Below are 13408 nucleotides of genomic sequence, written 5' to 3' on the forward strand. Positions count from 1 at the left end.
GAATAACAAAGAATACCATGATGATTCATCCAAAGCAAACCTCCTCATCTCTTTCTTTGGCTCTGTCTTTGTTAACAGCAATGGCTCATCCCTCAATTTCATCAATGGCACCTCATACTTCCTCAATGAGCTAACCCAAGTAGACTTCACTGAAGACCGAGTTGAAAAAGCATTACGTGACCTTAAACCTTCTCTATCAGTCGGACCAGATGATCTATGTGCTTACTTCCTAAAAAATCTCTCTTTATTTATTTTTATTTATTTTATTTTATTTATTTATTTATTTTGTCCAATACAAATTGAATGTTAAGGAGAATAAAAGTGTGTAGTAGTAAATATCAGGGGAGGGATAGAAGAAGAGATATGAGAATAGAATACATCAATGAAGAGTAGAGAAAGGATATATGGATGGGAGAAAAGATATATAAAATATAGGAGAGACAATTGGACAGGGGACAGAAGGCACACTAGTGCATTTATGCTCGCCCCTTACTGACCTCTAAGGAATCTGGAGAAGTCAAACGTGGAAAGTCTAAGGGAAAAATGTTGGGGGTTGGGGGTTGACACCATGGAGTCTGGTAATATTTCTTACAGTCAAGTTTGGAGCGGTTTGAACCTGTTGTGTGCTCTTGTGTTATTGCGGTTGAAGCTGAAGTAGTTGTTGACAGGCAGGATGTTGCAGCATATGAACTTGTGGGCAATACTTAGATCATGTTTAAGGCATCTTAGTTCTACGCTTTCTAGACCCAGGATTGTAAAAAAGGCTGCTTATAGGAGGTATAAAGAGTCTGGAAGTATAGCTGATAGAGAGGTGTATAAAATGAGACAGAAGGAGGCAAAACAGATAATATATGCTGCTAAAGTCTCAAAAGAGGAAGAAATTGCCAAATCTGTAAAGAAGGGGGATAAAACCTTCTTCAGATATATTAGTGATAGGAAGAAGAAAAACTTCAGAATCACGAAGCTTAGTACTGGGAATAATACATGCATAAGGAGATTGCGGACCATTTCAATATCTACTTCTGTTCAGTTTTCTCAAAAGACACCTTACAAAATAATACTATAGAGGGGTATAGCATTGCTTCCAGCTGTACGGATTCAGCTCCAGTGATCTTAGAAGCCGATGTCTTAGAAGAACTTGAACGATTAAAGATAAATAAGGCAATGGGTCCAGATGGCATCCACCCCAGAGTTTTTAAAGAACTCAGATCTGTCATTGCTACCCCCCTGACTGATGTGTTTAACCAATCCCTGTTAACAGGAGATGTTCCTGAGGATTGGAGAATGGCCAGTGTTGTGCCTATCCACAAGAAGGGCAGTAGAGAAGAAGCTGGTAACTACAGGCCACTTAGCTTGACATCAGTTATAGTTAAAATGATTGAGACTCTACTCAAAAAGGGGATAAATCAGCACCTAACAAACAATAACTTATTGGACCCAAATCAGCATGGCTTTACTGAAGGCAAATCATGTCAGACTAATCTCATTGATTTCTTTGACTATGTCACAAAGTTGTTGGATGAAGGTGGTGCCGTGGATATTGCCTATCTGGACTTCAGCAAAGCCTTTGATACGGTTCCACATAAAGACCTGATAGATAAATTAGTGAAGATTGGACTTAATCCCTGGATAGTTCAGTGGATTTCAAGCTAGCTGAAGCATAGACATCAGAGAGTTATTGTTAACGGCGAGTATTCTGAGCAGAGACAGGTTACAAGCGGTGTGCCACAAGGGTCTGTTCTGGGTCCTATTCTTTTTAATATGTTTGTGAGTGACATAGGGGAAGGTCTGGTAGGGAAGGTTTGCCTATTTGCTGATGACTCTAAAGTGTGCAATAGGGTTGATATTCCTGGAGGGGCCTGTAATATGGTAAATGATTTAGCTTTACTAGATAAATGGTCAAAGCAATGGAAACTGCAGTTTAATGTTTCCAAATGTAAAATAATGCACTTGGGGAAAATGAATCCTCAATCTGAGTATTGCATTGGCAGTTCTGTGTTAGCAAAAACTTCAGAAGAGAAGGATTTAGGGTTAGTGATTTCTGACAATCTCAAAATGAGTGAGCAGTGTGGTCGGGCAATAGGAAAAGCAAGTAGGATGCTTGGCTGCATAGCTAGAGATATAACAAGCAGGAAGAGGGAGATTGTGATCCCCTTATATAGAGCGCTGGTGAGACCACATTTGGAATACTGTGTTCAGTTCTGGAGACCTCACCTTCAAAAAGATATTGACAAAATTGAACGGGTCCAAAGACGGGCTACAAGAATGGTGGAAGGTCTTAAGCATAAAACGTATCAGGAAAGACTTCATGAACTCAATCTGTATAGTCTGGAGGACAGAAGGGAAAGGGGGGACATGATCGAAACATTTAAATACGTTAAAGGGTTAAATAAGGTCCAGGAGGGAAGTGTTTTTAATAGGAAAGTGAACACAAAAACAAGGAGACACAATCTGAAGTTAGTTGGGGGAAAGATCAAAAGCAACGTGAGAAAATATTATTTCACTGAAAGAGTAGTAGATCCTTGGAACAAACTTCCAGCAGACGTGGTTGGTAAATCCACAATAACCGAATTTAAACATGCCTGGGATAAACATATATCCATTGTAAGATTAAAATACAGGAAATAGTATAAGGCAGACTAGATGGACCATGAGGTCTTTTTCTGCCGTCAGTCTTCTATGTTTCTATCTTGATTTTATTTGATTATATGGCCACCAATCCATCCTTATCTCACTTTTTTCTAATTGCTCCCTTGTCTTCAATTCACCTCTTCCATCTAGTAACTGATAGTAATTGACCATTTTATTTAAATCTTTTCTGTTGGGATGCATTATCGCCTCCATGCTTGAACACCATTTCAGGGTTTGTGGATAATGTGCTCTTTTAATTTTGGTCAATACCTAATATATTGAATTTCTAATATGCTGCCTGAAATATTTATGGGTTTTATCTTTCCTATCCCATAGAAAGGCATGCCACCCTAACATCAAATCATGTCCTTCTAATAATAATAATCTTTTGTTCTCTAATTTAATCCAATCTCTGAGCCAATCTATAATTGATGCATTGTAATATAATTCAAAATCAGGTAGACCAAAACCTCTTTGTTTAATATTGTCCTGTAAATACTATATTTTAATCCTAGGTTTTTTCCCTGCCCAAATAAATTTTGTTATAATTCTGTTAACTTTTTGGAAGAAAGATTTTTTAAAAGTGATTGGGATTATTCTAAATAAATACAATATTTTAGGTAGGATGGACATTTTAATTGCAGAGATTTTTCCAATAAGGGAAATCGGTAATTTGTTCCATTTTTCTAATTGTATTTGAATTTCTTTAATCAATACTGTATAATTATCTTCTTTAGTTGTTATTTCCCTTGGTGATAGTTTTATACCTAAATATTTAACTCTTTTCACAATTTGTAATTCTAATTTATTTTCTAATATTTGCTTTTCTTTGCTTGTCAAATTTTTTGTCTTCTGTTTGTTAATTTTTAATCCTGCTACTTCCCCAAATTTAGCAATTTCATTTAATAATTTTATTAATTGATTTATAAAAAAATTCCAATTTAAATTATCGAATGCTTTTTCTGCATCTAAAAGTATCAAAGCCAAATTTTTCCCAGGATTTACTTCATAATACTCTAATATATTTATTATATTTCTTAAATAATTAAACAATGTGCCTTAGAAGATGTAAAAGAAAGAAGAGGTCTTGCCTGTCCAAACTGGAAATTATATTATCAAGCTGCATCTTTAACTTGGACAAAGGAATGGCTTACTTTACAAAACAGAAGATTATTGAACTTATAAGGACATGATTTGATGTTAGGATGGCATGCCTTCATATGGTATGAAAAATATAAAACACATTCTTATTTTAAGACACATACAATTAGAAAGGCACTTATGGAGTGAAATAAAAAAAGATCACTTTCTAGTTTTGCCCGAATGGATATCCCCGATCGAAGCCATAACACCCCCCAGTTTGTTACAAGAAGGCAAGATTTGGAAATATAAAGATTTAGTAGATAATCAGTGGAATTTAAAAACAAATCAGGACTTGTTAGATACGGGTATTGGCATAGATTGGTGGCAATATATACAGATTAAATCTTGGTTTTATAAAGATAAAAATACATATATACTTAGAAAAGATAACAACATTTTAGGTAAATTATTAACAACCAATCAAAGAAAATTGATTGGAAAAATATATAAATACCTAATTAATTGTAAAAATATAGAATGGATATTAAAGGATAATATGTTTAGCTGGTGCAGAAACTTAAATAGAGAGATATATCTAAGTACTTGGGAAAAAGTTTGGACATACAATTGGAAAATAACAAAGTCAACTTCTTTCAAAGAGATTCAGATTAAGATGTTTTATAGATAGTATCTACCACCAAATAGAATTTCAAAAATGTTTCAAACTAATTCACCTAACTGTTGGAAGTATAAAACAGAAATTGGTACTTATTATCATACTTGGTGGACTTGCCCAAAAGCTAAAGAATTTTGGAATTTAATAGAAAAGTGGATGAAGGAAATAACACAGCAGGAAATTAAGAAAACGCCAGAGGTTTTTTTATTGGGTATACCCAATAACAAATATAAAAAAGACTTATATTACTTAATGGTTCATATATTGGCAGCAGCTAGGATAACCTTTGCGCAAAAATGGAAAGATACTGAGATTCCAAAAGAAACAGATATTCTTAAGAAAATTTTATTGTGCTGAGCTTGACATAAAGACGAGAAGGTTAAACAACCAAGAAGAATCTGAATTTTATGATATTTTGCAGAAAGTATACATTTGGTGGGAAACAGAAAATGAGACAAGCTTGTTTTTATATTATTTTGAATATTTGAACTTAGTAGTTAAACCGTATTAGATTGTGACTATTTACAACATAAAATGTAAATTCTTCTTTTTTCTCTTAAAAATTTCTATATATACCTTTATAAATTCTTAGATATGTTTTCATTCATTATGTTATAATTGATATATTTACATATTTTTCAGATGATGTTAAATAATAATAAGATTCTTTCTTTTTTCCTTTCTTACTACAATGATGACTTCCAAAGAAAAAGAAACAAATGCATAAATCTGAATAGTTGAATTTAGTAGACAAATCTTAATAATAAATGATTACTTATAATATATTACATATAGTTCAAATATTATATTTTCTTCCCTTGTATTTCTTCTCTATTCTATTTAGAAAAATTTTATATAGATGTTTATGAAATTTTACTTATGTTTATTATACTAAAACTGTCGGTTATGTATACTATACTTATTACAATGAAGACTTCTACTTTGAGCGGAGCGACTGTAGCTCCATTAAATGTTATGTGTGCTGTATGTCATGTGTGTCTTTCCCCCCCCCTGAAAATTAATAAAAATATTTAAAAAAAGAAAGAAAAAGAGTGAGAGCCTAAAGGTGCCAATCCATTCTGAATGCCCTGTATGATCACATTCCCATGCAGGCTTGGTGGAGAAGTCGCAACAATATTCTGCAGCAGGCCTCTTGCAGAAGTACTCAGCAAAATCCAGAGATTGAGAGAGTTAACGTTGTCCTTCGAAAGCTATGATGACAAATCAATCAAACTATTCTGTGATGGACTCAATAATCCAGGGTGTACAGTAGAGAAGCTAAAGTAAGAAATGCATATACCGCTCTGTTTGTTCTACACAACCATTGTTTGATTGCTATTTTTCTGGAAATTTATCCAGGGTGAGACAGTTCAACTCTTTTACTTAATCTTAGTCGCTTCAAGTCCTATATAAATACATTCTATGCTTATTTTCAAGCAATAATTTTAATTTTTCATATTCTTTTTTTGAGGCTTGAGGGAGCGATCCTGACTAAACTCTGCAGCTGCTATCTTGTGGAACTATTGAAGAAAAACCAGAGATGGACAGAGTTGGAGCTGTGCTTCCCAAGCCCTGATGACAAAGCTGTAGAACTATTACGTGGTGAGCTGAAAGATCCAGAATGTAAAATAAAGAAGCTAAAGTGAGTATTGCATTTTACTCTCTAAAATCATCTTCTAAAGGTGAATATTTTGAAAATATATCAAGAGAGAAGCACTTTAGCTTTCATTGTTTATCATATTCACTCTAGTTCAGGGTGGGATTCAGCCGGTTCTCAGCAGTTCGGGTGAATCGGGGTTTTTTACAATTCCATGCAGTTTGGAGAAGTGGCAAAGCTCACCACCCGCTGGCCCTTCCCAGCCTTCCCTATATATATATTGCCTTCACCACACAGCCCAGCTAATCTCCACCTCTTGCCCTTTGACTTATTTATTTATTTATTTATTACATTTGTATGCTGCCCCTCTCCGCAGACTCGGGGCGGCTAACAACAATAGTGAAACAACATATAACAAATCTAATATTTAAAATAATTTAAAAACCCTAATTTAAAAAACCAAACATACACACAAACATACCATGCATAAATTGTATAGGCCTAGGGGGAAGGGCATATCTCAGTTCCCCCATGCCTGACGACAGAGGTGGGTTTTAAGGAGCTTGCGAAAGGCGAGGAGGGTGGGGGCAATTCTGATCTCTGGAGGGAATTGGTTCCAGAGGGCTGGGGCCGCTACAGAGAAGGCATTTATTTATTCATTCATTCATTCATTCATTCATTCATTCATTTATTTATTTATTTATTTATTGGATTTGTATTGGATTTTTATTTATTGGATTTGTCTTCCCCTGGGTCCTGCCAAATGACATTGTTTAGTCGATGGGACCCAGAGAAGGCCAATTCTGTGGGACCTAACTGGTCACTGGGATTCATGTGGCAGAAGGCGGTCCCGGAGATATTTTGGTCTGATATCATGAAGGGCTTTATAGGTCATAATCAACACTTTGAATTGTGACCGGAAACTGATCGGCAACCAATGCAGACTGCGGAGTGTTGGGCATATTTAGGGAAGCCCATGATTGCTCTCACAGCTGCATTCTGCACGATCTGAAGTTTCCGAACACTTTTCAGAGGTAGCCCCATGTAAAGAGCATTACAGTAGTCGAGCCTCGAGGTGATGAAGGCATGAGTGACTGTGAGCAGTGACTCCCGGTCCAAATAGGGCCGCAACTGGTGCACCAGGCGAACCTGGGCAAACGCCCTCCTCGCCACAGCTGAAAGATGTTTCTCTAATGTGAGCTGTGGATCAAGGAGGACGCCCAATTTGCGGACCCTCTCTGAGGGGGTCAGTGATTCCCCCCCAGGGTAATGGATGGACAGATGGAATTGTCCTTTGGAGGCAAAACCCAAAGCCACTCCATCTTATCAGGGTTGAGTTTGAGTCTTGGGTCGGCTAATCAAATATAAGCATGTTGCTCTTTGCCTCAGGTCAGGTCCCAGGGTAGCGCCGTTCTCCAATTCCAGCCTTACCCCAGAACCTCTACCTGCTTGCCATTCATCTCATCTAGATCAGGGAATGTGCCATTCCCCCACTCCGGGCCTTGCCCCAGGCCTCCGTCTGCATGCCACCACCCCCAGCTTCAAATTATGGCCCCCGTGGCTGAAGCAATTCATTTGGCCTGTGACCTGCTGCGCTAGGCCGAAGGGGGCCATAGAGGGCAAGGACAAACAGGTGCAAAGCAGTTTGGGAATGGACCAGATGGTTTTTCTGACCTGTAAGAGATTCCATTCAGAAAGCACTGGAGTGGAGATCTTGTAGCCATTTCTTCCATCCCTTGCCAAACCTCGGTCACTTGCGGAGATGCTCCATGTGCCCTCTCAGTCAGCAGCTGCTTCTCTCCACTGCTGTTCTTGCTGGGAGAGAGAGCGTCTTGTGCAATTTAGCAGCTGTGAGCTGCTACTTTCCTCCAAGTCCCATCCCAAAGTGCTGCAGCTGAGAGAAACAGCATTCTACATGGCTGCTACTTCTCTGTGCCAGCATTTTCCATATGGGACTTAGAGGAAAGCCATGGTTCACAGCTGCTAAACTGCACAAGACCCCTCCCAGCAAAGTGGAGAGTAATAATAATAATAATAATAATAATAATAATAATAATAATAATTTATTAGATTTGTATGCCGCCCCTCTCCGAAGACTCGGGATGGCTCACAACAATGATAAAAACAGTATAATAGTGACACAAAGCTAATATTAAAAGAAATAACTAAAACCCTATCATATTAAAACCAGACAACACATACATATCAAACATAAATTATAAGGAGCCTGGGGAAAAGATGTCTCAAATCCCCCATGCCTGGCGGTATAGGTGGGTCTTGAGTAGTTTACAAAAGACAAGGAGGGGGGGAACAGTTCGAATCTCCGGGGGGGAGTTGATTCCAGAGGGCCGGGGCCGCCACAGAGAAGGCTCTTCCCCTGGGGCCCACCAGATGACATTATTTAGTCGACGGGACCTGGAGAAGACCAACTCTGTGGGACCTTATCGGTTGCTGGGATTTGTGCGGTAGCAGGCGTTTCTGGAGGTGCTCCAGTCCAATGCCATGCAGGGCTTTAAAGGTCATAACCAACACTTTGAATTGTGACCGGAAATTGATCGGCAGCCAATGCAGGCCACAGAGTGTTGTAGACACGTGGGCGAATCTGGGAAGGCCCACAATGGCTCTCACTGCCACGTTCTGCACGATCTGAAGTTTCTGAACACTTTTCAAAGGTAGCCCCATGTAGAGAGCTTCAGTCAAGAGCCTCCGCTGCAGCCTTGTTCCAGGCCTCAGCAAGAGACTCTGCCAAGCTGTGGACAAGTGAATCTGGTAAAACCCCAAGTACCCTCTGAAAGCCTTCAGGGTCCATCAGGTGCCTGGGGCGGAACCTCCTAATCGGTTCCGCCTCCCTGTGGGGGTGGATTGGAGCTAGGAAATCAAGCCGCAGTAGAAAATGGTCTGACCATGACAAAGGCAATGCTTCAAAGCCCCTTAGTCTCAGACCATTACTCAATTGCTCAGAGAGGAATACCAAGTCGGGTGTGTGTCCATCCTTGTGAGTCGGACCTTGTACTACTTGTGTCAGGTCCATGGCTGTCATGGTGGCCATGAACTCCTGTGCTAATCCATAGGAACCACTGAGCGACGGTAGATTGAAGTCCCCCAGGACAATGAGTCTGGGGAACTTCACCGCCAACCTGGCCACCTCTTCGAGCAGCACAGGCAGGGCTGTTGAAATGCAGCTGGGAGGCAGCTACGTGAGTAACAAGCCCACCTGAACCCCTAAGTCCTACTTCACAAGGAGTGACTCACAACCCGCAATCTCAGGAGCAACGAGTCTACTCAGATGGAGGCTCTCCCTGGTTACAATAGCCACTCCTCCCCCCCTTCCCTGGGGTTGAGGCTGATGCCATCTCTGAAACCCAGCTGGGCATATTTCCAAGAGAGGCACTCCTCCCTCTGGGCCCAGCCAGGTTTCAGTAACACATGCCAGATCGGCCTCCTCATCCAGGATCAAATCCCGGATGAGGAGAGCTTTATTTACCACTGACCTGGCATTGAGTAGCAGCAGCTTGAGCCAAGGGCCGGATTACACTTGTCACCAGGATCCCAGTTTGAGCTCACGGGACCGAAACAAGGGATCGCTTTTAAGCAGCGATCTCTTTTTCCTCCAGAATGGTTCGTCACTGCATCGGAGAGAAGATATAGAGGGGAACAGGGCCTGAAATGCTGCTTGGTTGAGCCTCACGGTGTGGTGGAAGCTGTGCATGTGGGGAAGGTATGGGCATATGCGCACATGCTTATATTTTTGGTGAACCAGTTGCTAAATTAGTTGAATCCCAACCCTTCTTCAGTTCCTTTAAAAATACAATATATGGAACCAACTCCCCCCCCCCCCGAGATTAGAATTGCCCCCACCCTCCTTGCCTTTCGTAAGCTACTTAAAACCCACCTCTGCCATCAGGCATGGGGTAATTGAGATCCTCTTTCCCCCTAGGCCTTTACAATTCTATGCATGGTATGTATGTATGTATGTTTGGGTTTTATATTAATGGGTTTTTAATCGTTTTTAGTATTAGATTACTATTGTACACTGTTTTATTGTTGCTGTTAGCCGCTCCGAGTCTCCAGAGAGTGGCGGCATACAAATCCAATAAATAAATACATAAATAGATAGATAGATAGATAGATAGATAGATAGATAGATAGATAGAGAAAGAAACAAACAAACAAACAAACAAACAAATATGGTTGTTTTACCTAAGCAAATGTTAATTATCTACCTTTATCTCCCCATCGAATCCCTTTCACCATTTGTTTGGTTGTTTGGTTGTTTGGTTGTTTGGCTGCTCTCCCACTTTGCGGCCTGTCAGAAATTAAAAATCCCTAGGTAGGCCTCAACTAAGAATGCTGACTTTTTTCTTTTTTCTTTCTTCTCCCTATCCTTTCTTTTCTTTTGTCTTAATTATATGTTTGTAATAGTTGTTTATTATTCTTTTTGAATTGTATTGTTTTTCTCTTTGTGAATAAAAACTTAAAAGAAAAAAGAAATTACATCACACAGTTCTAGATGCTTGGGAAGTATTTGACGTGATATTGTGATACAAAATCCACCACATCAATCTCATTTGCTGTGTATTACTGGTTTTTGTGAATAAAATAAAATAAATAAAATAAAAAATAAAAAATAAGAATGCTGAGTCATTCAGAGGCAGTTGAGCATGCAGCAACCAAACAATTATATGAAAAGTATTTAACTAGGCAAGAGCTCCCTGCTCTTTCTCTCTGTGTGTTCACTGTTAGCTGGGTGCTATGTGCTGTTTGTGGAAGTATGCTTTGAAGAAGCTGTAACGCTGTAAAAGTTGGTTCCTGTGAGGTATTGAACTAAGATAGTTGTAGCAAGGTAGTAGTAAGATACTAGTTTATTGTATGTATAGTATAGACCAGCGTTTCCCAACTGGTGTGCCGCGGAACATTAGTGTGCCGCGAGACCTGGTCAGGTGTGCCGCAAAGCTCCTAGGGAAGCTCCAGCTGGGCGGGGCGCTGCTGGCACGGCTCCTGCCCGTTGCTGCGGTTTCTGGCGCTCTCCTGCTGGGCCCCAAAGAAGGAAGGCGGGAAAAAGGAGAGCTTCATTCTTCGTGCCTCCTTTTTCCTGCCTTCCTTCTTTGGGGCCCGGCAGGAGAGCGCCAGAAATCGCGGTATCGGGCAGGAGCCGTGCCGGCAGCGCCCCGCCCAGCTGGAGTTCCCTGGCGTCGGCAGCAAGTGTCCTTTGGGGCCCGGCGGGAGGACACTGGCGGTGGGAGCAGGAGCAGGAGGGTGCCGGCTGCAGCGGCCCCAGGCGGTCGCGGGGAGATGGGGGCAACGAGAGGGAGCTCCAGGGTGCAGGCAACCGATGGTGGCGGTTGGACGTGCTGCTGGACGCCGTACATGCTGGCGCTGCGGGGCTGGCATATACTGCGTCCAGCAGCACGTCCAGCTGCCATCGTCAGGGCTCCCGCTCGCAGTCAGCCGAGAGAGAGAGAGAGAGAGAAAGAAAGAGAGACATAGCAAGAGAGGCAGAGAGAGAGAGAGAAAGAGAGAGAAAGAGAGACATAGCAAGAGAGAAAGAGAGAGAGAGAGACATAGCAAGAGAGGCAGAGAGAGAGAGAGAAAGAAAGAGAGACATAGCAAGAGAGAGAGAGAAAGAGAGACATAGCAAGAGGCAGAGAGAGAGAGAGAGACATAGCAAGAGAGGCAGAGAGAGAGTGAGAGAGAGAGACTTAGCAAGAGAGACAGAGAGAGACAGAAAGAGAGAAAGACATAGCAAGAGAGGCAGAGAGAGAGAAAGAAAGAGAGACATAGCAAGAGAGACAGAGAAAGAGAGAGAGAGACATAGCAAGAGAGGCAGAGAGAGAGACAGAGAAAGAGAGACAGAAAGAGAGAGAGAAAGACATAGCAAGAGAGGCAGAGAGAGAGAGAGAAAGAAAGAGAGACATAGCAAGAGAGACAGAGAAAGAGAGAGAGAGAAAGAGAGACATAACAAGAGAGGCAGAGAGAGAGAAAGAGAGACATAGCAAAAGAGGCAGAGAGAGAGAGACATAGCAAGAGAGGCAGAGAGAGAAAGAGAGACATAACAAGAGAGACAGAGAGAAAGAGAGACATAGCAAGAGGCAGAGAGAGAGAGAAAGAGACACACAGAGAGAGAGACATAGCAAGAAAGACAGAGAAAGAGAGAAAGAGAGACATAGCAAGAGAGGCAGAGAGAAAGAGAAAGAAAGAGAGACATAGCAAGAGAGACAGAGAGAGAGAGAAAGAGAGAGAGAGAGAAAGAGAGAGAAAGAAAGAGAGATAGCAAGAGTGGCAGAGAGAGAGAGAAAGAAAGAGACATATAGCAAGAGACAGTGAAAGAGAGAGAGAGAGCAAGAAAGAGAGAAAAAAGCAAGAAAGAGGTAGAAAGAGAGACAGAGAGAGACAGAAAGAGAGAGAAAAAGACATAGCAAGAGAGGCAGAGAGAGAGAGAAAGAAAGAGAGACATAGCAAGAGAGACAGAGAAAGAGAGAGAGAGAAAGAGAGACATAACAAGAGAGGCAGGGAGAGAGAAAGAGAGACATAGCAAAAGAGGCAGAAAGAGAGAGACATAGCAAGAGGCAGAGAGAGAGAGAAAGAGACACAGAGAGAGAGAGACATAGCAAGAAAGACAGAGAAAGAGAGAAAGAGAGACATAGCAAGAGAGACAGAGAGAGAGAAAGAGAGACATAGCAAAAGAGGCAGAGAGAGAGAGAAAGAAAGAGAGACATAACAAGAGAGACAGAGAGAAAGAGAGACATAGCAAGAGGCAGAGAGAGAGAGAAAGAGACAGAGAGAGAGAGAGACATAGCAAGAAAGACAGAGAAAGAGAGACATAGCAAAAGAGGCAGAGAGAGAGAGAAAGAAAGAGAGACATAACAAGAGAGGCAGAGAGAGAGAAAGAGAGACATAGCAAAAAAGGCAGAGAGAGAGACATAGCAAGAGAGGCAGAGAGAGAAAGAGAGACATAACAAGAGAGACAGAGAGAAAGAGAGACATAACAAGAGAGACAGAGAGAAAGAGAGACATAGCAAGAGGCAGAGAGAGAGAGAAAGAGACAGAGAGAGAGAGAGACATAGCAAGAAAGACAGAGAAAGACAGAAAGAGAGACATAGCAAGAGAGGCAGAGAGAGAGAGAGAAAGAGAGAGAGAGAAAGAGAGATAGCAAGAGTGGCAGAGAGAGAGAGAGAGAAAGAGACATATAGCAAGAGACAGTGAAAGAGAGAGAGAGAGCAAGAAAGAGAGAAAAAAGCAAGAAAGAGATAGAAAGAGAGACAGAGAGAGAGACAGAGAGAGACAGAAAGAGAGAAAGACATAGCAAGAGAGGCAGAGAGAGAAAGAAAGAGAGACATAGCAAGAGAGACAGAGAAAGAGAGAGAGAGACATAGCAAGAGAGGCAGAGAGAGAGAGAAAGAGAGACATAGCAAAAGAGGCAG

The 13408-nt window shown here is 41.0% G+C and overlaps 1 protein-coding gene across 10 annotated transcripts in view; it reads left to right on the forward strand.

Annotated features, from left to right (window-relative positions):
* LOC139162864 (NACHT, LRR and PYD domains-containing protein 12-like) overlaps nt 1-13408 on the forward strand; it is a 128701-nt gene that overhangs the window by 93661 nt on the left and 21632 nt on the right. For all 10 annotated transcript variants that reach the window (XR_011558390.1, XM_070743765.1, XM_070743754.1 and 7 more), the window contains 2 exons: nt 5503-5673; nt 5862-6032. Coding sequence is in view for 9 of the 10 variants with exons in the window: in XM_070743765.1 (XP_070599866.1) it covers nt 5503-5673; nt 5862-6032 (342 nt within the window). In the remaining variant the exon portion in view is untranslated. The remainder of the gene's footprint in view (nt 1-5502; nt 5674-5861; nt 6033-13408) is intronic.

This window comes from Erythrolamprus reginae, chromosome 1 (genome assembly GCF_031021105.1).
Source record: "Erythrolamprus reginae isolate rEryReg1 chromosome 1, rEryReg1.hap1, whole genome shotgun sequence".
In the NCBI taxonomy this organism is placed as follows: domain Eukaryota; kingdom Metazoa; phylum Chordata; class Lepidosauria; order Squamata; family Dipsadidae; genus Erythrolamprus; species Erythrolamprus reginae.